General features: G+C 43.2%; 1 protein-coding gene across 1 annotated transcript in view; it reads right to left on the reverse strand.

Annotated features, from left to right (window-relative positions):
- The window catches only part of TMEM240 (transmembrane protein 240), a 134469-nt gene that overhangs the window by 22272 nt on the left and 87565 nt on the right, over positions 1–24632 (reverse strand). The window contains exon 3 of the mRNA XM_077455908.1: positions 19197–19405. Coding sequence (XP_077312034.1) covers positions 19197–19405 — 209 coding nt within the window. The remainder of the gene's footprint in view (positions 1–19196; positions 19406–24632) is intronic.

Here is a 24632-nt window from a genome sequence, read left to right on the forward strand (position 1 = left end):
CTTTTAATGGAATTTAGAAAAAAAAAAAGAGGTAACAAGCGTCCTATAATTGCACCTATTGTCAGTTTTCATGTCAAAATTCTCATTAAAATCATCAATTCATAACCAGCTATCTCTACTTTTAACCCCAATTTTATTATCCCCTCTTGTACACATCTGCTCATTTGTAAAGCTCTTCCTATCTTCTGTCACAGCCATATGCTGTTTCTGCCCTGTCCGGTAAGATTTGACAAGTTGATAGGATTTAAAAAGTAGTTTTTAATCTTTTTAAATCTGTGGCCTTCATTAATTGAATACCTGGTTTTCCTGCCATAGCAATCCTGTTCCTGGCAAGTTAGGGCAACATGTGGGTGAGCAAAGGGGGAGGGCAGTTTAAGGTGACGGGGTAACTGTCTCGTCCTTCGTGTTTACCTCCTCGTTGGGTGCCAAGCAAGGGTCACATGAGAGGCCAACCCCAGGGTGGGTTCTTCTGGGCTATGCTAGGCATTTAGGGTCGATGTTGCACACATGGGGTACCTTTGCTGTGTGCTGTTTCCATCAATGGCCTGGAACAAGGCTGAGACTGCTGTGGGAGAATACTTAACCTTAAGGCAGATCTCTACTCTTAGCCCTTGTACACACGGTCGGACATTCCGACAGAAAATGTCAGTTCGGACTGCGTTGTCGGATAATCCGACCGAGTGTGGGTGCCATCGGACTTTTGTCCGACCAACAAAGTTTGAGAGCTGGATATAAAATTTTCCGACAACATGATCCAATCAGACTTTGTCTGATCGTTTGTAGAGAATTCCGATCGGACAAAGTGCCACGCATACTCAGATCAAATTACGAGACCAAAGCTATTGGCTACTAGGCTGAACGTGGTCCCGTCAGAACGAACGAACGTCATCACGTTCCGAACAATCCGATTTTCCGACAACTTTGTCCGACCTTATGTATGCAACACCAGTTTCGGACAAAATCCGTCGGAAAAAATCTGACGGATTTTGTTGTCGGAATGTCCGACCATGTGTACAAGGGCTTAGAGATGAACGTACACCATGTACACTTGCAATGTTCTCCAGTTAACTCTCAGGTCCCTATGACAATGTATACCTTCACAGTAACTTTAGGTGGGACACACTGACCTTGTCCACATCCACCCGTCCAGCATTTTCTGGACCTATTCATATAGATCTTTCCATCTTTTCCCACAGGCATATGCTGATTCATCCTTGTCTTGTAATAAAATAGATCTAAACCCAATCACAAAATTTATAAAAGTTGTCCAAGTTTTTTAGTCTGCTCCTTTCGTTAATTGAATTCCTGGTGACCCTGCATTGTCAATGTATCAATTGCCACGTGGAGGCCGTTCTAGCATACACTGCACAGGCATAGTCCACCATTATCAGTAAACTGGCCTAAAGCAATGATGTGCAGTCAGCGCTTCTAGACAGAAATTGCCTAAAGGGGAACAAATGTGATCATCAGCACTGACATACAAAAAAGGATGGAATAATGTGACCATTGCCAGACCATTGTTCCTAACTTTTACTGAGAGTCTACTGACTGGAATGCTATCAGCAGATTGGAGAAAAGCCAATATAGCACTAATATTTAAAAGGGTCCAAAACACATCCCTGGGAATTACAGACCAGTTAGCCTAACATCAATAGTATGCAAGCTCTTGGAGGGGATGATAAGGGACTATATACCAGATTTTAGTAATGAAAACGGTATCATTAGCAGTAATCAGCATGGATTCATGAAGAATCATTCTTGCCAAACCGATCTATTAACCTTCTATGCGGAGCTGAGTTGCCATCTAGATAAAGGAAGGCCCGTAGACGTGGTGTATCTGGATTTTGCAAAAGCACTTGACACAGTTCCCCATAAATGTTTACTGTACAAAAAAATAAGGTCCGTTGGCATGGACCATAGAGTGAATACATGGATTGAAAACTGGCTGCAAGGGCGAGTTCAGAGGGTGGTTGATAAATGGGGAGTACTCGGAATGGTCAGGGGTGGGTAGTGGGGTACCACAGGGTTCTGTGCTGGGAATTCATTTGTTCTTAAACGACCTGGAGGATGGGGTAAACAGTTCAATCTCTGTATTTGTGGATGATACTAAGCTAAGCAGGGCTATAACTTCTCTGCAGGATATGTAAACCTTGCAAGAAGATCTGTACCAATTAACGGGGTGGGCAGCTACATGGCAAATGAGGTTTAATGTAGAAAAATGTAAAATAATGCATTGGGTGGCAAAAATATGAATGCAATCTATACACTAGGGGGAGAACCTCTGGGGGAATCTAGGATAGAAAAGCACCTGGGGGTCCTAGTAGATGATAGGCTCAATAATGACATGCAATGCCATTCTGCTGCTAACAAAGCAAACAGAATATTGGCATGCATTAAAAAGGGATTAACTCCAGGAATAAAGCGATGATTCTTCCACTCTACAAGACTCTGGTCCAGCCGCACCTGGAGTATGCTGTCCAGTTCTGGGCACCAGTCTTAAGGAAGGATGTACTGGAAATGGAGTGACTACAAAGAAGGGCAACAAAGCTAATAAAGGTAATAAGGGTCTGGAGGACATTAGTTATGAAGAAAGGTTGCGAACACTGAGCTTATTCTCTCTGGAGAAGAGACACTTGAGAGGGGAAATGATTTCAATTTACAAATACCGTACTGGTGACCACAGAATAGGGATAAAACATTTTCGCAGTGCAGGGTTTGATTTCCACCAATGCCTGTAATGCCAGCCTGTAAGTGCAGACCTTCAAAACAAGAAATACCCCTCTGCCAGAATAACTCCCTCTACACAGAATGCTTCCTGGTTTATTGACATTTAGGTATAACTAAAGGTCATTTTTTATTGAAATAATAAGCATGTTATACTCGCCTGCTCTGTGAAATGGTATTGCACAGAGAAGCCCCGAACTTCCTCTTATAGGGTCCCCTGCCTGTGATCTTGGCTCCTCCTCTTCTTCATGTGCCCCCATAGCAAGCCCCTTGCTATGGGGGCACACAGTGTGTGCTTCCTCTCAAACTGTGTGTGTCTATGGAGCCACGGTCCATACACACACAAAGTAGTGCTTAGCCCCACCCACCCCACTTCCTCCTCACCGCATTTGTTTGACAGCAGCAGGAGTCAATGGTTCCTGCTGCTGCCCGAGTCCCTGTGTGAAGAGGAAGAGAGGCGAGAAGAGATGCAGCTTTTAACCCCTTTATCGCCCTAGATGTTAACCACTTGCCGACCAGCCGCCATCATTATACTGCAGCAAGTCAGCTAGTTCCTGCGAATCACCATATGTGTACTTCAGTCCATGTTACAGCTAAAGCAGGCGTGCACACCTGCTGCACAGGGGGTAGCTAATGCATATGGCCGGCGGCCACAATGTCCACTGGCCACGCGCGCTCGCTCCACATCGATCCAGAACAGAGATCTGTCAATGTAAACAAACAGATCCCCGTTCTGACCGGGAAGTACAGAATGTATATTTTATGTGGGTATCTCTTTATTCTCCTACTGTGCACTTTATTATGTTATTTTGATACTGTATCATGTTGATACCACTATGTGTGTAGTGTTACCATATTATGCACAGTAGGGATGGTCATATTAAAACAGTAATTGTGAGTTTTGGTAAATTTTCAATTTAAAATTTAAATTTTAATGTATTTTGATTGTATGGGTAATTTATAACATGGGGGTGTTTCGTTTATTTATTAGTTATATAAACTGTCGTTATGTTAGGTTATGTTTTAAGAATGTTTATTATTATGAATGTATAATGTTGAGCATATGAATATATACAAGCCCTCTATGCCCCATTGCTGCTATAACAGAATGAAAGCTGAATATTGTCGTGGGTGTAGGTAATCAGTGCGCACACATCTCTCACTTCCTGTTGTGACTATGGACTAGGAAGTGAAGGGAAATCTCCCCAGTGGGACACAGATAGTAAAACAAACAAAAACTGGCCTATAACTCTCCCTTGCTCTGTCTAAAATAAAAATAAAAAGTTTTGCCTTTAGCTCTACTCTCATTTTATTTTATTGGCAGAACAAAGGTTTATAGCAGAGAAAAGAATAAGGCTGCTTTAAATAGAAACACATTTTATGTAAATGCATGCTTTTTTTATATTGCAGCTTGTATACTGACACCCAACCACTACATCTGCATGGAGTTTGCATGTTTTCCTTGTGTCTGTGTTGGTTTCCTCTGGGTACTCCGGCTTCCTCCCACATGCCAAAGACATGCTGGTAGGTTAATTGGATTCTGTCTAAACTGGCCCTAATATGTGGGGCAGGTATGAATATACAGCATGTAAAGCGCTGCATAAGGAGGGTCAGACGGTCTGAGCCAAACAAGATTAAATTCCACTGTGTAACCACTTCCATGGTGCTGCGGACAGGCGACCCATACAGGCAAAGCAACGTTCTGGTACGTTGCTGCCTGCTTCCAGAATTAGAGCGTGCACATACACACCCCTGCCAACACCCGCTGTGATTGTACACAGAGAGAGTCTGTCAGAAAGTTCTGGCCAATGATTCAAGGCTGAGACCTGCTGATCAACAGTGTCCAATCAATCTATACAGAGGGAATAATCTCTCTGTTTCTTATCCCTGCAAGCAGGGGTAAGAAGCAAAAAGATGTGTTAGTAAAAGCAGCAGATAATACATACATTGCTCATTGTTAGGCACACATGTAACCCTCCATGATTGCCCTAGATGTTAACCCCTTCTCAGCCAGTGTCATTAGTACAGTGACAGTGTATAGTATTATAACTGATGACTGTATTATTGCCACTGGTGAAGTCAGTGGAAGTCAGTCAGTCCCCCCCCCCCCAGCATCAGTTTTTCCACAGCACCTCATCTCAGTCCCATTATAAGTCAGTGATCATCATTAGTAGTATAAAAAAAAGTTCCAATATATATATATCATTTGTATATGCTATAACTTTCAAACAAACCATTTATTATACACTTATTGTGATTTTGTTTTACCAAAGACATGTTATTAGAATACATTTTGGTCAAAATTTCTGAAGAAATGAGATTTTTTTATTTAAGAAATATTTAAGAAATATATATATTTTTTTAAAATGTTGGTCTTCTTTCATTTATAGACATATATAGCGGTATAGGCGTATAGCGGTGACGTATTGACGTCACCGCTATACGCCTAGTCCCGAAAGCTACGGGCTGTGAGCGAGGCCGGCTCGCATTGTTTACGCTAATCATATTCACTTTCTGGTAAGTGTTCATTTGTCTGTATATGAATACATTTGATAAGGGTTTTATGTTATGCGAGTCTGCTTTATTTTTTGGGAATTCTGCTGCATGTTTGCCGATACAGATTAACCCTTTGGAGCTGGGAAACTTTTTGAATACTAGCCAGATCTTATTTGTGGCTTTCCAACTGTGGATTACCCTATCAAGCTAAGGAATCTATATTGGCGTTATTACCATCCCTTGCTGGGGTTACAGCCATTCACGCAGTGTGGCCCCCTATGATAAGGGACCACAGAGTTCCGGTAAGCGGCAGTGTGTTTATACGTGGTGGAGCTGGTTCACAAGTTTTCCTGTGTGAAACTTTGGGTGTCACATCGGTGCTAAGAAATCATGGGACTTTATATGGACTATTTGTTATCAATTCACCATATTTATTGATTGGATCATTTTTATATGCTGTGGCAGCAGGCAGGTGAAGTCACCTGGTTGTATCCAGGATGGTAAATATGTGTGTCCTAGATTCAGGCTTTATGCAGACTTTTACAATTAGAGGGGAAGAGTTAATGAGCCCAGCTGAAGCAAGTGGGCTCATTAAGGCCTCTACAAAAAAACCCCAGCATGCATAGGGAGATGCTCCATCCTGGAACCAGTTTTGTGTTGTATAGACTGGGGAGTGTGTCACCTGTACTGTGCGGTGAGTTAACGCCTGTGTGGCAAAACCTTTACAACAAAGGCAGGGACTGGTACAGCACAAGGCTGTACCCAGTTGTTAGACAGGGAGTCTATGTGTGTAGTTAGAGGTCAAGCTGACAAGGATTTATTTTCTTGTTTTATTTTGTTTGGCTGTTATATGTATCACTGCATGGAGCATAAATAAACCGGATCTTTTGTTTTTTGAACCTACACCGCTGTCTGCTGTGCCTGACTTTGTGTTGTGAACCCATCCAGGGGGTCACACACACCCGCTGCCGAGCTAACCCCTCACAGTTGGTGGAGAATTTTGGCACTTTTTTTTTTTTTTTTGTTAAGGCCAGCATGGAGGAGATACTGAGACAGCTGGCTCTAGCAAATGCAAACCAGCAACAAGCAAATGCAAATCAGCAGCAAACAAATGCAGGTTTACAAAAGAGCCTTGCAGCTCAACAACAGAGCCTTGCAGCCCAGCAGCAGACAAATGCAACTTTGCAGCAGAGTTTGGAAAATCAGCAGAAGGCTCACCAGCAGAGTTTGGAAGCTCAGCAACAAGCCCAGCAGCGATCTGAAGCCCGCTTCATAGACCTGTTGCAGAAGCAAGAGCAGAATTTTCAACAGAAAATAGAGACATTAATACAGCAACGTCCGCAGACCAATGAAGCAAGTGGTTACAATAATACCGCATCCTTTGGTGTGAGCCGTTTATTGACAAAAATGACTGGAGAGGATGATCCGGAGGTGTTTTTGACCACATTTGAAAGGACTGCTGAAAGGGAAAAGTGGCCTAAGGAGCAATGGGCTGGACTGGTGGCCCCTCTGTTAACTGGGGAATCGCAGAAAGCTTATTATGACCTAGAGCCTGACCAAGCAAAAGACTATGTGGTGCTAAAAGCAGAAATATTGGCACGGCTGGGTGTCACCCTGGCCGTCCGGGCTCAGCGTGTGCATAACTGGACTTTTCAGGTTGGAAAACCTCCCAGGTCTCAAATGTATGATCTCATTCACCTGAGCAGGAAGTGGCTGCAGCCAGAGACTTTGACTGCACCAAACATTGTGGAACGTGTGGTTATGGATCGTTTCCTGAGAGCTCTTCCTACTGCCATCCAAAAATGGGTAAGCCATGGAGACCCAGAAAATGCAGATAAACTTGTGGATCTGGTTGAGAGGTACTTGGCTACAGAGAACCTGACCACCTCTTCCAGGGACTCACGGACTTTCCCCCCTAAGACCAGATCATCCCCAGTGGCGGGTAAGATGACTCCAAGGGGTGAGGGTGGAGAGAGTGAGAGGGTGGGAGTTCTACCTAAGGTCTGACGGGAGCAGCCCAGGAAGCCCATGCTGCAAGAGGCAGCGAAAAAGATTATTTGCTACCGCTGCCGGCAAGAGGGACATATTGCAGCCAATTGCCCAGTTGTGGATGAGCCTATGCAATGTGACTTTATAAGGGAGAGACGTCAGTCGCTGTTTGCGACAGTTGCATGCACTGCCATTCGGGGACCTGAGAAACATTTATGTAAAATGTGTATTAATGGTAGACATGTTGATGTGTTGCTAGATTCAGGTAGCCTGGTAACATTGATAAAAGCTGAATTAGTTACTACAGAGGTCTCTGGGAAGAACAGGGTGGCTGTTATTTGTGTGCATGGGGACACCCGAGAGTATCCTGTAACTTCAGTGTTTTTTTGAGACCCCCAAAGGTAACCTCTCTCACCAGGTGGGGTTAGTGGCTCACTTACCACATGATGCTATTGTGGGAAGGGATTTTCCAAAATTCTGGGAACTCTGGGATTGTCCTGAGGCCCCCATTGGTGCCCCTATAAACCAGGAAGATGACCAGAATTCCTCTGGGAGTGGTGAGGACTCTCCTGAATTTCCCTTGTCGGTATTGGCGGGGGAAACTCGAGAAACTGGGGAGGAGCCAACATCCTCAAATGAAAACATGCCGTCTGTGGAGTTTTCGGATCTTGAGGTTCACAGGGAAAATTTTGCCACAGAACAGTTAAAAGACCCCACCCTAATAAAGGCACGGGAAAATGTGGTGAAAATAGATGGCGAGTTAGTGAACCCAGATAAGACTTGCCCTTATCCTTACTTCACTATGGAAAGGGACCTGCTATATCGAGTGGCTCAAAGGGCAGAAGAAACCATTGAGCAACTTGTAGTGCCCAAACCTTACAGGAAGTTGGTGTTAGAATTGGCTCATGGACACATTCTGGGAGGTCATCTGGGGACAGAGAAAACCAGAGAGAGGGTACTGCAGAGATTCTATTGGCCTGGGGTCATGAAGGAAATAGAAAAGTATTGTTCCTCCTGCCCTGTGTGTCAGAAGTCGGCACCTATGCCACATTTCCGTAACCCACTGGTACCTCTTCCTATCATTGAGGTCCCCTTTGAGAGGATCGCAATGGATTTGGTAGGTCCGATAATGAAGTCTGCTAGGGGGCATCAGTACATTTTGGTTATTTTGGACTATGCCACCCGTTATCCGGAAGCAATTCCTCTCCGAAATACCTCGGCCAAAACCATAGCCAAAGAGCTATCTCTTGTTTTTAGCCGCGTGGGTATTTGTAAGGAACTGCTTACGGACCAAGGTACACCCTTTATGTCCCGGGTTATGAAAGAATTATGCAAGTTGTACAAAGTGAAGCAATTGCGTACATCTGTGTATCACCCCCAAACAGATGGGTTGGTTGAAAGATTCAACAAAACCCTAAAACAAATGTTAAAGAAGGTGGTGGATAGAGATGGAAAGAATTGGGATTGTCTAATACCCTATCTGATGTTTGCCATTAGGGAGGTACCCCAATCCTCTACGGGTTTCTCACCCTTCGAGTTGCTCTATGGGAGACACCCAAGAGGGCTGCTGGATATCGCCAAGGAAACTTGGGAAAATGAGAGTTCTCCTCACAGGAGTGTGATTGAGCATGTCGCCCTGATGCAAGATAGAATTGCACAGGTAATGCCAATTGTAAAGGAACATTTAACCCAAGCGCAGTTAGCACAGCAGAGAGTGTACAACCGTGGGGCCAAGACCCGTACTTTTTCCCCGGGGGATAGGGTCTTGGTGCTAGTCCCTACGGTTGAAAGCAAATTTCTGGCCAAATGGCAAGGTCCATATGAAGTAATTGAAAAAATGAGTGAGGTGAACTACAGGGTTAGACAGCCAGGAAGGCGAAAGCCGGAGCAGATCTATCACGTCAATCTGCTGAAAGCCTGGAGGGATAGGGAATCCCTAGTCGCAGAGACTTTGTCACAAGTACAGCCTGATTGCTTAGTTCCTGAGGTTGGAATAGCAGACACCTTATCGAAACCCCAACAACAGGAGGTTAAAGAGTTTGTACTTCGTAACAAAGAGATTTTCTCTGAGCTTCCGGGACAAACATCTGGCGTAGAGCATGATATTATCACCCCGCCAGGAGAAAGGGTAAAACTAAAACCTTATAGAATACCAGAGGCCCGACGGGAGGCAATACGTGGGGAGGTTCAAAGGATGCTGGAATTGGGTGTGATAGAGGAGTCCCAGAGTGACTGGTTCAGTCCTATCGTACTAGTGCCCAAACCTGATGGGAGCTGGCGGTTTTGTAACGATTTTAGACAATTAAATAAAGTTACAAAATTTGACACCTACCCCATGACACGTATAGATGAGTTGATTGACCGGCTGGGAACAGCCCGATATATGACAACTCTTGATCTCACCAAAGGGTATTGGCAAATTCCCCTAGCCGAGTCGTCCAAGGAGAAAACTGCGTTTGTAACCCCAGATGGGGCATTCCAATATAAGAGAATGCCGTTTGGGTTACAGAATGCACCGGCAACATTCCAGCGGAAAATGGATAAGATTCTGAGGCCCCATCAGAAATATGCTGCAGCTTACCTGGATGATGTGATTATCCATAGCACAGACTGGGTCTCACATTTGCCAAAAGTACAAGCAGTCCTAGACTCTATCCGGGAAGCTGGGTTTACGGCCAATCCAAAGAAGTGTACCATTGGACAGGAGGAGGCCAAATATCTTGGGTACACTATTGGGAGGGGGGTGATAAAACCCCAAGTCAATAAAGTCGAGGCCATACAGAGTTGGCCACGTCCCAACAGCAAGAAACAGGTACGAGCCTTTCTGGGAATCGCTGGCTATTATCGACGATTCATTCCCCATTTTGCTTCTCAGGCTGTGCCCCTCACCAACCTGACAAAAGGGAAAGAGTCGGTTATGGTTAAATGGTCCCCAGAGGCTGAGGAAGCATTTCAGTCCTTAAAAACAGCCTTATGTAGCCAGCCAGTGTTGTACTCACCAGACTTCTCTAAGGACTTCGTGGTACAAACTGATGCATCAGACGTTGGGTTAGGAGCAGTGTTATCCCAGGTCTGGAACGGGGAAGAGCACCCAGTCATTTACCTCAGCAGGAAGTTAAAGTCCCATGAGGTAAATTACTCCACGATTGAGAAGGAATGTTTAGCAGTGAAGTGGGCTCTAGATTCCCTTCGGTACTATCTGCTAGGTAGGCACTTTGACCTGGTGACTGATCACGCTCCTTTAAAGTGGATGGCTCAGAACAAGGAGACCAATAGAAGAGTAAATAGGTGGTTCCTAGCCCTACAGGAATTTAACTTTACAGTTAAGCATCGCCCTGGTGTTAAAATGGGGAATGTGGATGCTTTGTCTCGGATAAATGCGTGTCTGACTGCTGGTGTTACAACCCCAAGGTTGAAACAAGAGGGGGGGGTATGTGGCAGCAGGCAGGTGAAGTCACCTGGTTGTATCCAGGATGGTAAATATGTGTGTCCTAGATTCAGGCTTTATGCAGACTTTTACAATTAGAGGGGAAGAGTTAATGAGCCCAGCTGAAGCAAGTGGGCTCATTAAGGCCTCTACAAAAAAACCCCAGCATGCATAGGGAGATGCTCCATCCTGGAACCAGTTTTGTGTTGTATAGACTGGGGAGTGTGTCACCTGTACTGTGCGGTGAGTTAACGCCTGTGTGGCAAAACCTTTACAACAAAGGCAGGGACTGGTACAGCACAAGGCTGTACCCAGTTGTTAGACAGGGAGTCTATGTGTGTAGTTAGAGGTCAAGCTGACCAGGATTTATTTTCTTGTTTTATTTTGTTTGGCTGTTATATGTATCACTGCATGGAGCATAAATAAACCGGATCTTTTGTTTTTTGAACCTACACCGCTGTCTGCTGTGCCTGACTTTGTGTTGTGAACCCATCCAGGGGGTCACACACACCCGCTGCCGAGCTAACCCCTCACAATGCGGATCCAATTAATTTTTGTTATGTGTTTATATTTATATTTTATTGAGTTCATGCCATGTACTCCTAGTCTAATGCTTTATAGTTGCACCACCAGGTGTTGATTTTTAATCAGGTGTTCACATTTATTTTAATCAATTATTTATCACCATATATATTTATGTATTCAATTTTGATTAGGTAATTTATTTATCATTTCACTTATCACTTTAATATCAGTATTTGCACTTTTCCATTTTTGGTTTGATTAGAGTGTTGTCATTGTTTTAGCGCAGCTCCTTTTTCTGTCTAATTTTGTTGGTGTTGTATAACATTTTGAGCCACAGCTTGTTATATTTATATTATCTTTATAGCAGTATATTTTTTATACTTTTTTCATTTATATAGTAAAAAACCCAGTGGTGTTTGAATACCCCCCCCCCCCCCCCCAAATGATAGAAATGATATAAATTTCATTTGTGTACAGCGTTGCATGATTGTACAATTACCAGTTAAAATAACGCAGTACCGAATAGCAAAAATGACTTGGTCATGAAGGTCCTGGCACCACCTTGTGGCTTCACTGCTCATTTCCTACTGCGCATTCGCGCGCCGCGCAGCGCTTTGTGAATGGGGCACGCTGTGTTGTGGGACACACAGTTCCCACAACACACCATGCCTCATTCACCAGAAGACAACGCGAGCAGGAGAAGACTGAAGATCACCGCTGAATAGGAAGAGGCAGATTAGGACGATCTGCCTAGCAACAGCCATTTCTGGTAAGTGAAAAAAATTTTTTTTTTTTTGAGTCTTTTTATGCATTTTTTTTTTTTTTTTTTTAGGGTGGGCCTCCCCTTTAAATAGGATAATTATATAAAACAATATTTTTTTAATTGTAAACATGAAAAAGTAAAATTGACAATAAACCAATTCTCTCTAATAAGGCTAAATAAGTATCAACACGAAGGTGCTGGATTTAGGGACAGGATTTGCATAGCTGTTCCCCTGTGCTAGGATTAAAAATGATCCCCTATGTAATTTTGGACAGAATCAGAACGATCCAGTGTTCAGAACATTAGTATAAACTGTTTGGAACAAAATAAACATCGGGGTGGGAATAACCAAATAATGACAAAACGAGAAAGAGCAGTTTTAAGTCATTATAGCCAATCTCGATTAATTTAATTTAGCTGGCTTGGACACAAGGGACCACGGTGACAAATGGAATGATGAGTGCCTGTTCCTCTGTTAATACACTGCTTTCATCTCTATACTGAAGAGCACAGTCAGGCATTAGAGATGTGTGCATGCATGCCTTCATTCCTTTATCCATTTATAACTCAATGATACATTCCTTGTTGAATTACAAAGTACAAATACCACTAATATCAGTCCCTGTCCTTATACATCTATCATCTAATAACCTATACAGGTATGTGCACATTCATAGACAGAGGAAACCCATATAAAAAAAAAGAATAAAAAGAAAAACTCATTGCAGAAAATGCACATACAGTACACCGTAATCTTACAGGTTACATTACTGTATCAAATTATTTCACATCCCTTTTGTCCCTAGTGCTTTGTCCAGTGCCCTGCACGCCGTTTTATATATATATATATATATATATATATATATATATATATATATATATATATATATATATATATATACTATTCTTTCTTCCTGGAAACTTGAGAATGTCCATGGCAACCAAAAAGCTTCCCTTTACGGTTTTAGATTAGCTAGAAGACAACGATAGTAAATTACAATCACTTGCAGAATTGATCGATTGTAATTCGTGGGGAAATTTGTCATCAAACACTGAGACCCCTTTCACACTGGGTCGTTTTGCAGGCGCTAAAAATAGGGCCTGCAAACCGACCTGAAACAGCCGCTGCCCGAAGGCTTTCACACTGGAGTGGTGCGCTAACAGGACGGTAAAGAAAGTCCTGCTAGCAGCATCTTTGTACACACTGCTCCTTCACCGCTCCTTTCCATTGAAACCAATGGGGTAGCGTGGCTATACCGCCGGCAAATCGATCGCAGGGGGTAAAACTGCCCCCCGCTAGCGGCCCAATACGCCGTTAAAAACAGCGATAAAAATAGCGCCATTTTACCACCAACGCCGCTCTCGCCCCAGTGTGAAAGGGGCCTGAAAGTAACCACAGCAACTATTCTGCAACTGAGCAAATTTCAGTGTTTTTGATTTGATTACATTCTTGAATACATTTATTATTATTGTTGTTATTATTATATTATTATTTGTTATAATTATTTATAGTTATTTATTATATTATAATTTATGATTTTGTGTTTCAAACTTTATCATACCCGGGATGCCTACTAGACTCTTGTTTGGACAGATTTAAGTGAGTTATTCCTAAGAATCAAAGGCTTACAATACAAAACGTCAAATTTCCATGTGAAAAAAATATACTGCTTTAAGATGCAAAAATCTGACATAATCATACCGCCAGGAAGCATAAGGTTTAATTCAGATCTGTGCATGGTTGTAGCGCACTGTAAAACACATTTTACGGTGTCTTACCACAAAGCATGGTAACGCACAAAACTAAGTGCAGTGCATTGCAGTGACATTAATTTATTGGGGTGCCAGGAAGCTGAACCCCAATTCATACAGCCAGTACACCCCAATTCATGTACGTTTTAGGGCACAACAATGCAACAAACTATACACTGTGGTGTGAGCAGTGAAAAAATGCTTCAGGTCTATTAAAACCTGCAAAGTCGTGCATTGGTAACCCATTTAAAATGAATGGGTTGTTTTATCTCGTTGTATAATAAATCATGAACAGACATACATTAATGTGCAGTAAGTAAGTAGTCCCTTAGCATTACTCATTGCATATATTTAGGGGATAGATAAAAGTAATGATTCCCTTTTGTCTAAGCTTCTCCTTTTATGTCACCAATCATGTTGCAAGAATAAAGAATGCAAGTTGGGAGCTGTCTGCTTTATATTTATTTACATTTTGGGCATCTGCTATTGCTATCCATTTCAATGAAGAATGCCCTGGACTCAGAAACTCTGAAAATATTCTCACTGCCTTCTAGGTCTTGTCATATTTTACATGTCAGTATGGAACTTAGTCCTGGAGCCCCTAGATAGCTAGAGGAAGGTTAGTCATTCTGGATTTCACGTCTCTTTCTTGATATGACAAAAAAACAACATTTATTTAAACATTAAAACTAGACTATCCAACGCATACATTGTTTTGTTGATAACATTTTGTGCAGTATTTTAAGAGGAAACAAACATCATCCAGCATATGCAATAAATGTACTCAGTGCACAAATCTGACTATTTCATTTTAAGTATTGTACTTGTTCATGTTAAATTATGAAGTGTTCATCTTTGTTAAAAAAAAATTATGAAATGTTCATATTTGTCTTTTATATTGTTTTAATTACCTGGCCACAGTTTGATACAGCTGCTTATAGGGAATGTAGAGTGGATTTGTATGTCATTCTGTTTTTATTTTTAATGGTCAGGCATTAATAATAATAAATAATAACACATTTAATAATAATATTTTTTTTTTTCATTCTGGTATGGTACATATGTCATAATAATGTTTTGAATTGAGATTCATGCTCTCTATTTGTCCTGTTTAGCATTATCATTGAAAGTGGAAGCAAAAGAAAAAGAAAATCTCAAATTTTGGGTTGTCACCAGAAAAGTAAAGTAATATAGGGAAAATCTTCCAATGGGGACACTAGTTCTGGTGAAACGGGGGTCTCCAAGGATTTCCTAATTTGTAGAGATTTCCTCTCACTTCCCATTTGGCTATGGGATAGAAAGTGAAGGTAAATCTCTCCAAATTGCCCTCCCATACAGAAATTCTGGCAACAGATCTTCCAACTATACTGCAAATTGACGGCGACCTCTCTCTCTCCTACACCTGAGGTATTTTATCCATGCATTTATGCAGTCCATCAAGTATTGCGTCACTTTTTGGCAGCGGCCAAAATAGTGATTCCACGTTACTGGAGATCGCTGATTGTACCTTCCCTGGGGGAGTGGGCTAATGAAGTGGACTGTATAAGGGATCTTGATCGTCTGTTGGCTGAGGAATTTAATAAAGACGGATAGTTCTCTCTCACTTGGACTTCATGCTCCATGTTCTGATACTCATCAGACTTCATCTCCTGGGCAGAAGGAGGCCTAGGCAACACCACCCCATGACCATATTGGAGCAATTTCTATTCTTAATCTTTCTGCTTCCCCTGCTTTTTCTTCACACCTCCTCCACTAAACACTTACTCCTGATTAGGGGTGCAACGGATCAAAAAACTCACGGATCGGATCGTTCCTCAGATCAGAGTCACGGATCGGATAATTTTTCGGATCAGCAAATAATAAATGAATTTGCAAAAACCTGTGAAAATTCCACCACCATATAGTCCCCACTGTAATGTCCACAATCTCCCGACTGTAATATACATCTCCCCCATTGTAATATCCACATCATCTCCCCCACTGTAATATTGGCTGAGTATGGCTGGGTACGGCTGAGCATGGCTGGGTATCGTCGAGTATGGCTGGGTATTACCGAGTATTGGCAGGGTATTGCAGAGTATTGGCAGGGTATTGCAGAGTATTGGCAGGGTATTGCAGGGTATTGGCAGAGTATGGAGGGATGGCTTTGACTGCAATTGTCACAGAGCAGCGCTGTGAGCACTACAGATCCAGCCCACAACGCTGCTGCCATCCGATCTCTTCCCTCCACTGTACAGATCTATACACAAAGGGGAGAGATGATGCCAGTTTGTTTACAAGTGATTGCTCCGTCATTTGATGGAGCGATCACATTGTAAACGGCGGAGGGGTGCACCAAGATGGCCGCCATTCCGGAGCTAGGCCGAAGCCGCGCCCTTTCCTAAGGCCAAGGCCGAGAAGCACTCCGCGGATTGCGGCGTGTGCCGATCTGAACAGGGTGACCCGTTCGGATCACGGATCGGTGACGATGCGTTGCACCCCAACTCCTGATACAAAATAGGATTCTTACAACTAACCTCTCTACAGCATAACAGGTTTTTAGAATAAGTTTGGGTGTAGTAATACATGATGTTTACATATAATATTCTTATTTTAAATGGGAGAGTCCTGTATTTCTCCATGTTATGCCTCAATTTGTTGCTCTAACAACTGCTGTTTTCTGATACATATAATGGATATGATACAATACTATATTTTTGTAACCTCCCTATACATATGTTGTATTGTATTACTGCATTTTCCACCTTCTTTCTTTCAATAAAATAAGATTGAATTAAAAATATGGTGCTTTATGGTAGTTTTTAGTAGAATCAACAACACTGATCCTTTAAAACAACACATGGGTTCATGATTTGGTTGTCACTAGCTTGTAGCGATAAGTTAACTGATCCCAAAAATATTGGGGCTGTCAATGTTGTCCTTTATCTGAAAATGATAGTTGTTTGGTTGTTGTCTGATGCACTAGCTTCAATATATTCTGAGTTACTGAATTCAGAGCAAGAAGTCTTTACCAGCATTCTTATTCTGTATTAGTGACTCAAAGCATTGAAGCAAGAAGGTCAAAAGGAGAGCCAGCCAACTAGAAATCAAGTCAGCAATGGTAGGCTCATTGTTTCTCGAAGGAATAGGTTCCTTAAAGCTCCATGCACACTGGAGCTCAAAAAAGCTGTTTCTGGATGTCAGATTGCTGGCAGAAAACGCTGGTTGAAAAACTTGATTTTATCAGCGTTTTGCATTGCCGTTAATGCACGTTCAGCAGCGCTAGCTTTTAGCAGCGTTTCTCTGCCTCTATTCAAAATCAATGGTTCCCTATGGGAGCCCATTGATTTGAATAGAAGTCGCACCAGAAGTCGGATCATCATGATCAGACTTCTGGTGCGACTTGTGTGCTGAGGATGAAGGGGAACCCCCGCCAAAATTAAAAAAAATATTGGCGTGGGGTTCCCCCTTCGGACGATACCAGACCCTAAGGTCTGTTATGGATTTTAAGGGTAACCCTCTTCGAAAAACCGACCCTTATCTGAGCACACAGCCTGGCCGGTCAGGAAAGGGGGTGGGGACAAGCAAGCATCCCCCCTCCTGAACCGTACCAGGCCGCATGACCTCAACATGGGGGGTATGTGCTTCGGGGCAGGGAGGCCCTGCGCCCCCCCCACCCCAAAGCACTTTGTCTCCATGTTGACGAGGACAAGGGCCTTTTCCCGACAAACCGGGCCGTTGGCTGTTGGGGTCTGCAGGCGGGGGGCTTATCGGAATATGGGAGCCCCCTTTAATAAGGGGGCCCCCAGATCCCAGCCCCCCACCCTATGTGAATAACTATGGGGTACATTTTACATCTACCCATTCACCTTGAAAAGTGTCAAAAACAAAACACACTACACAGGTTTTTAAAGTAATTTATTAAGCAGCTCCGGGGGTCTCTTGCGACTTCGGAGGTCTCTTCCTTCTACTCTGTGCTCTTCAGCCTCTTCTCCATGCTCTCTGGCTCTTCTGCCGCTGTTCGGGTATCTTCTGACAGGCTCCTCCGCTATCTTTTGCTCTTTTGCTAGCGGTAGCCAGGTCTTCTCCGTCGCCTTCTTCCCTGTTCTCTACTTCCGATGTTGACACAACGCTCTCTCCTGCTGTAATGCCTTGGTGCACAACGACTTATATTGGCGTGGTCACCGGGTGATGTCATCCTTTGACTCCGCCCCTTGTGATGTCACCGTCCCATCATGCCCAAGGTGGTGATGTCATACGGGGCGGGGTCACCGGATGACATCATCCGGTGACCACGCCCAATGCCTATATAAGTCGTTGTGCACCGCGCACATGGCAATACAGCAGGAGAGAGTGTTGTGTCAACATCGGAAGAAGAGAAGAGGGAAGAAGACGACGATGGGGAAGACTGGGCCAACGCTAGTAAAAGAGTTGAAAGAAGATAGCGGAGGAGCCCGGCAGAAGAGGCTGGAGAGTGCGGAGAAGAGGCCGGAGAGTGCGAAGAGGCCAGAGAGAGTCAGAAGAGACCCCTGAAGTCGGAAGAAGACCCCCGGAGCAGCCTAATAAATTACTTTAAAAACCTGTCTAGTGTGTTTTTTTTATTGACACTTTTTTTCCCCAGGTGAATGGGTAGGGGTATGATGTACCCCAAACTCATTCGCATAGGGTGGGGGGCCGGGATCTGGGGGCCCCCTTATTAAAGGGGCTCCCAGATTCCGATAATGCCCCCGTCCACAGACCTCGGGAACTAATGGCCAGGGTTGTCAGGAAGAGGCCCTTGTCCTCATCAACATGGAGACAAGGTGCTTTGGGGTGGGGGGGCGCAGGGCCCCTTGCCCCGAAGCACCTACCCCCCCATGCAGCCTGGTACGGTTCGGGGGGCCATTCGTTCGTCCTCACCCCCTTTCCTGACTGGCCGGGCTGCGTGCTCGGATAAGGGTCTGGTATGGGTTTTTGGGGGGGCCCAAGCCGTTTTTTCGGCGAAGAGGGTTCCCCTTAAAATCCAAACAAGACCGAAGGGTCTGGTATCGTCTGAGGGGGGAACCCTATGCCAATTTTTTTGCAGAAATGACGAACGAGGCTTAACGCTCTTTTTACAGTGTTAACCCTCCTTTAACACCTTTTACCGGTGTCTGGTGTTTCCAGTACTGCTCTTGAATGCAATTTTATGGCGTTAAGAAAACAGCCCATAAATTCCGCTGCTGATAAACGTCCAACAACGTTCATGTGTACATAGAGTGGAGTTTATGGGCTTTAAAAAAAAAAATGCCCAAACTCCAAAAAATGCCCATTTATTAGCTCCAGTATGCAGTGTGCATGGAGCCTTAAAGAGAAAGTTGAAACATTTACTTGCAGCAGTAAGTGTAATGTTTCCTTTTACAGCACTGATCATGCAATTAGGTAGACAGACCCCCCCACTTAGTACTCACTTCTAAAAGTGTATCAGAGTCACTATCTGCAATCCAAATGAAGGTAAGCATCTGTAATAACAAGATAGTATACATTTATATACTGGCAATAGCTGGTGAGCCACAGACTTACCATATCTCTTACTGGTCCGCCATGCTCTGACAGCATAATGCAGAACCCCATCCATCCAGACCAAGAACCAGCTTATACAAAATCCCAACAACAGTCCCAGCATCAGGTCAATCTCCTGCTTAGTTACATTGTCAGTGACAAAGTAATTCTGTGATGAGTCCACCACTGACTGGTCTCCATCGTAAGGGATGACATAGTGAACATGGTACCTGTAGAAATGGGAATAGAACAGGGGAAAACAACAAGTTAGTGACTAAGGATACACAATTATTATTATAGATCAGCAAATAATGAAAAATCTGCTCTGCTGGAGATCTGGTTGTGCATAAATCACTTCACCAGGTGAACATGCAATTTCCTGGGCGTAATAGCAAAATAGTAGAAAGCATCATACTTACCAGACCACGATAATGTAGAGTGCCAATTCTCAATAATCACAGTAAATCATGCGATTCATAAATGTCTGCAACTGTCCTGATTTTGTCAATGCTCTGCAGATAACACAGTTCTCCTTTTACTTTCCCCAATCCTTTATTCCCTTTTCTTGCCCTCACTAGTTCCTTCTTTACTAACCCCTTATCAGTTCCCCCCTTCACCGCTCTTTATTCATTTTTCCCTTTTTGTGCCCCCAGCATTCCTCTCTGGGACACATGAGGCAGCACCACCATGCCACTTATCATAAGCTTCTCTTTTTTCTTACGGAGGATGTTTTGAGAGGTCCAATCTACTGGTTTTGCATGCTTGTAAGTTGAACTAATAATGGAGGATGCTGAAGCAAAGGGGATGACGAAGAGGCCAATTGCAGCCTTGACCACAGTCCTTTACACTTGGTCACGTGAGCTGTAGTGTCATATGACCAAGTCCAGGTGACACATGACACAGCATCACTTATCAGAAGCTTCTGTCTCTTCTGAGGAGGATCTTTGGAAAGGACCACTCCACTCCACATGAAAGTAAGTTAAAGTAGTATTGGAGGATGCTAAAGTGATTTGGGTGGTGTGGGTGCCAGTTTCAGCCTTTACCATGGTCCTTTGTGCTTGGTCATGTGAGATGTAGTGTCTTATGACTAAGTTCAGGGGACACATGAGACAACATCACCATGACATGTATCTGAGGTTTTCCTGTCTTCTGATCCTGCAGAGGATAATTGGTTCTACATGCTTGTAAGTTGTGCTAGTGATGAAGGATTCTAAAGTGAATAGGGGTGGTGAAGAGGCCTTAACCACAGTCCTTTGCACTTGGTCACGTGAGATGTATTGTAATTTGACCAAGTCTAGGGACACATAAAGCAGCATCACTGTACCACTTATCAGAAGCATCTGTCTCTTCTGAGGAGTATTTACATGCAAGTAAGTTGAAGTAGTATTGGTGGATGCTAAAGTAATGTGGGTGGGGTCGTGCCAGTTGCAGCCTTGACCATGGTCCTTTGTGCTTGGTCATGTGAGATGTAGTGTCTTATTACCAAGTCCAGGGAACACATGAGGCAACATCTCCATGACATGTATCAGAATTTTTTTTTTGTCTTCTGATCTTGGAGATCTTTGGACAGGACAACTCCATTGGTTATATATGCTTGTAACTTGCACTAGTAATGAAGGATGCTAAAGTAAATGGGGGTGGGGAAAGGGCCAATTGCAGTCTTGACTACAGTCCTTTGGACTTGGTGATGTGAGATGTAGGGGTTGATCTTCTAAAACTGGAGAGTGCAAAATCTGGTGCAACTGTGCATGGTAGCTGTTGTGGACACTGGCTGAAGGGACCTTTTCTGCCCACATTCACCCAGTTATTCTTTATTGCTATATTTCTCTTTTTATCACATTTTTGAGAGACTGTTTTCTTGGATTTGCCCAAGGACTATTCTTAGGTTGTTTCATTCTGAACTATACATGTTCATTGAAAGAGCTGGCCACATTGGCCTCTGGAACCGGACAGTCTGCTACTGAGATCACCTATTATTGTCTGTTTAATAAGCTTCACCCTTGTTGCCAGGCAGTCTGGTCACCCAGGCTGCTTTAAGTGCTGCATTAATTAACATGTTAATTATAGCATTGTCAGCTAATTAGTTGCTGGGGGGAGGGCGGGTAGCCATGAGTCAGCCCTACCTCATTATCTAACCCCTTGTGTTAAAAAGTGTATAAAAAGGCGGTATACTTGTCCAAAAAATCATTCCATGTTCAAGCTGTGTAACTGAGCTAGTCTCGTCTGGTTCTTAGTTACAATATATGGGCTGTAAAATCTGATATCTGAAGGTCCAGACTTGAGGAAGCTGTACTGACAGAATCACTCAAGCAGAGTGCGGGACGGGATCCATCACAGTAGCCAATCAACTTCTAACTTCAGCTTGTTCAGCTAAGCTTTGACAAAAAAACCTGCAGGCTGATTGGTTTCTAAGCAGAATTTTGCACTCTCCAGTTTTACTAAACCAACCCCGTAGTGTCATTTTTCAAATTCCACAATTCCAGGGACACATAAAGCAGCATCACTGTGTCACTTAAGGAATAAGGGTGGCATTGGGGCTAGTTGCAGCTTAGACCACAGTCCTTGCATCACTGATTGAAACAGTATGTCACAAATCATCTGTTGTAGATCAGATTTAGCCCAATTTACAGCAAATTGCAAACAGTTTTGTTTCATCTCTATTGACATAAAATCAGGTGAGGCAGAACAGATGAGCCCCTGAGTCATCAGTTTCACTCATCCTTATTTTGAGGTGTGGATTTCACAGCACAGAATCTGCTTCTATTGCAGTCAGTAGTGCTCGTGTCTCTCTGCGGTTGCTCAGCAGGGGATTAATGGTATTGAGCTCTGCATCTATGGCTGCAACAGCTCTGACACAATGCAGCAATAGCACAGGTAGTGAGCATGATGCAGAGATACCAGGGGCTCCCGCCAATCAGCAGCCGCTTGACTGCATTCATCTCAAGTCATGGCAGAGATGGCAGAAACATGCCAGTGTTTGCTGTAAACAAAAGGCTGCACGGCTGAATACATCCCCAGGCAGACACAGCTTAGAAATGACTTAATGCTTCTCACCTGCACAGTAGAAGCCTGTGTTCACCTATCAGAAATACAGACAGAGAGCTCTGATCAAACCACAAAACCCGAACCTGCACACAGGCTGGGGCTATCAGTGGAACTGCAGCAGGTGTGTACTGTGAATGCTCTATCTGCAAAGTCCAAGGGCCCATGCATTTTAATGCATGCTTTACAACATGCTAACACATATGCGTCATTGTTCTCCATAGTAAAGATAAATTTTTTTCTACATTTTAGTGCACTGGGAGGTCCACAGATGTCAATGGCAGCATATCAAACGCATGTAACATGCATTCTGATGCATGGTCAGCAGGTATTAAAGCCCAGCTCTAAGAAATGTAAATATTATCCCTTGCAGTGGGTCTGTGCCCGCACTGCAAAGTTAGTTACTTATCAAAAATACACAAAACATGTAACTCAAACTAAAAAGTCCACTTTTTATGTATAGCAGCGCATGCACATTTTTTTCAAAACATGCGTAAAAGTTCAGTTCAGTGTTCAGAAGACAGGGTGCTTTGTTATATCCACTTGCTTTGTGATTGAAAACAGCTTTCACCATATAGATCACCACTTGTGAAACAAAAATGCCCAGACATAGCATAATACTGTATAACAATATTTATTATGTAAAAGCAAAATCTGTATATGCCCTCAGATGCAGTCGGAAATGACGAAACGCGTCAGGGCGTAACTATACCGGAAGTGACAAGTGCGCCTCAATCCCTGCGTTCCAACGATCCGAGGAAATATGGAAGTGCACATTTTTAGGTGCACGTTGTAGACGATCGTTTCTCCTCGGACGGATTCGACTCAGCGGAATAAGGCACAGTATTTTTAACGCTTAAACAGTTTTCCACTTGGTACGCATATACAGATTTTGCTTTTACATAATAAATATTGTTATACAGTATTATGCTATGTCTGGGCATTTTTGTTTCCTATATGTGAAAGCCGATTTCCAACAAAGGAGATAACTGGTGGTAAAAGGAGAAAACTGCATTGGCATTCTGAAGGCTTATTGGTTTCATATGTTTGGTGAGTGCATCCCCATAGGGGGTCGTCCTTTGTTCCACAAGTGGTGATCTATATGGTGAAAGCTGGTTTCAATCACAAAGCAAGTGGATATAACAAAGCACCCTGTCTTCTGAACACTGAACTGAACTTTTACGCATGTTTTGAAAAAAATGTGCATGCGCTGCTATACATAAAAAGTGGACTTTTTAGTTTGAGTTACATGTTTTGTGTATTTTTGATATGTTTTTGTTTTAAAAGCAGCAGCTGACTAATAGATGATACATTGAGTAAATATTGTATTTAAACACCCAAGAGCGCAGAGTAGTGTGCTATAGGGCCTGGCGAGAATTATTGTTTTTAGCACATTTTTTGACAAAGTTAGTTACTTGTTTAGGTCCAGGGGACATAGAAAGGATTAAAAGTGGTTGTAAAGCCACTTGTTATGTCTCTACAGTCCCCTCTGTTAGATAATAACATGTACCCCACTGTATGTCCTTTATTTAAAAAAAAAAAAGTAGATTTCTACCTTATATCAGAGCGTCTCCCGTCGCTCACATGACTCCTCAGTCAGTGGGGCACATGTTCTCTAACAGAGGGGACTGTAGAGACATAACAATGCAAGCTGGGGGGGGGGGATTATGGAGTGGACAGAGCTGACAGGCGGGGGGGGGGGGAAGGAGACACAGCGGATGATGGAGGCTCAGCAGCCATGATACACCGTGGTCAGTTTACAGAGGGGAGGGCAGAAACTGGCAGGATCAGCCAGGTTTTTTTTAGGTGATACAGGCGGCCAGATGCATAGCTCCCAACTGTCCCTTATTTCGACGGACTGTCCCTGATTTAGATTAATGTCCCTCTTTCCTCCTCATTTGTCCCTCATTTTGGTCTGATCTATATAGTTGTATATAAAATGTACATGTTACCTTTCAAAAAGTGTTTCCCAATGCTAAACCTTTCATCCAATTTCTAAATTTGTCAATTTCAAAAGCCAATATAAAGCAATAGTAGTGGTAAAAAAAGCACTTGTGGGTTTAACTAATCTTTATTTTTTTCTTTAAGGAGGGCATGGCAGGGGGTGTGTTCTATGCCTACATACTTTTGCTAATTGGTGTGCCTGGTTCCTGTCTCAAAGTTGGGAGGTATAAAAGCACTGTGCTGTATAAAATGCTTTAAAGGAACAGGATACTTTTTTTTTTAGGGTTACAAACACTTTAAACTTGGTTCACACTACTGCGACCTACGTTGCCACTTTGCCAGGCGATTTGGTGGCTATTTTTTGGCGACTTGAGTACTACTTTGATGCGACTTTTGGGTAGAATTGCCACCTCATCCCTTAAAGTATTGTAAACCAATAAGAAAAAAAAAAACCTGCAAGACAAAGGCATT

The sequence above is a fragment of the Lithobates pipiens genome, unplaced genomic scaffold, assembly GCF_037356315.1.
Source record: "Lithobates pipiens isolate NorthernLeopardFrog02 unplaced genomic scaffold, aLitPip1_a1.2 Scaffold_27, whole genome shotgun sequence".
NCBI classification, from domain to species: Eukaryota; Metazoa; Chordata; class Amphibia; order Anura; family Ranidae; genus Lithobates; species Lithobates pipiens.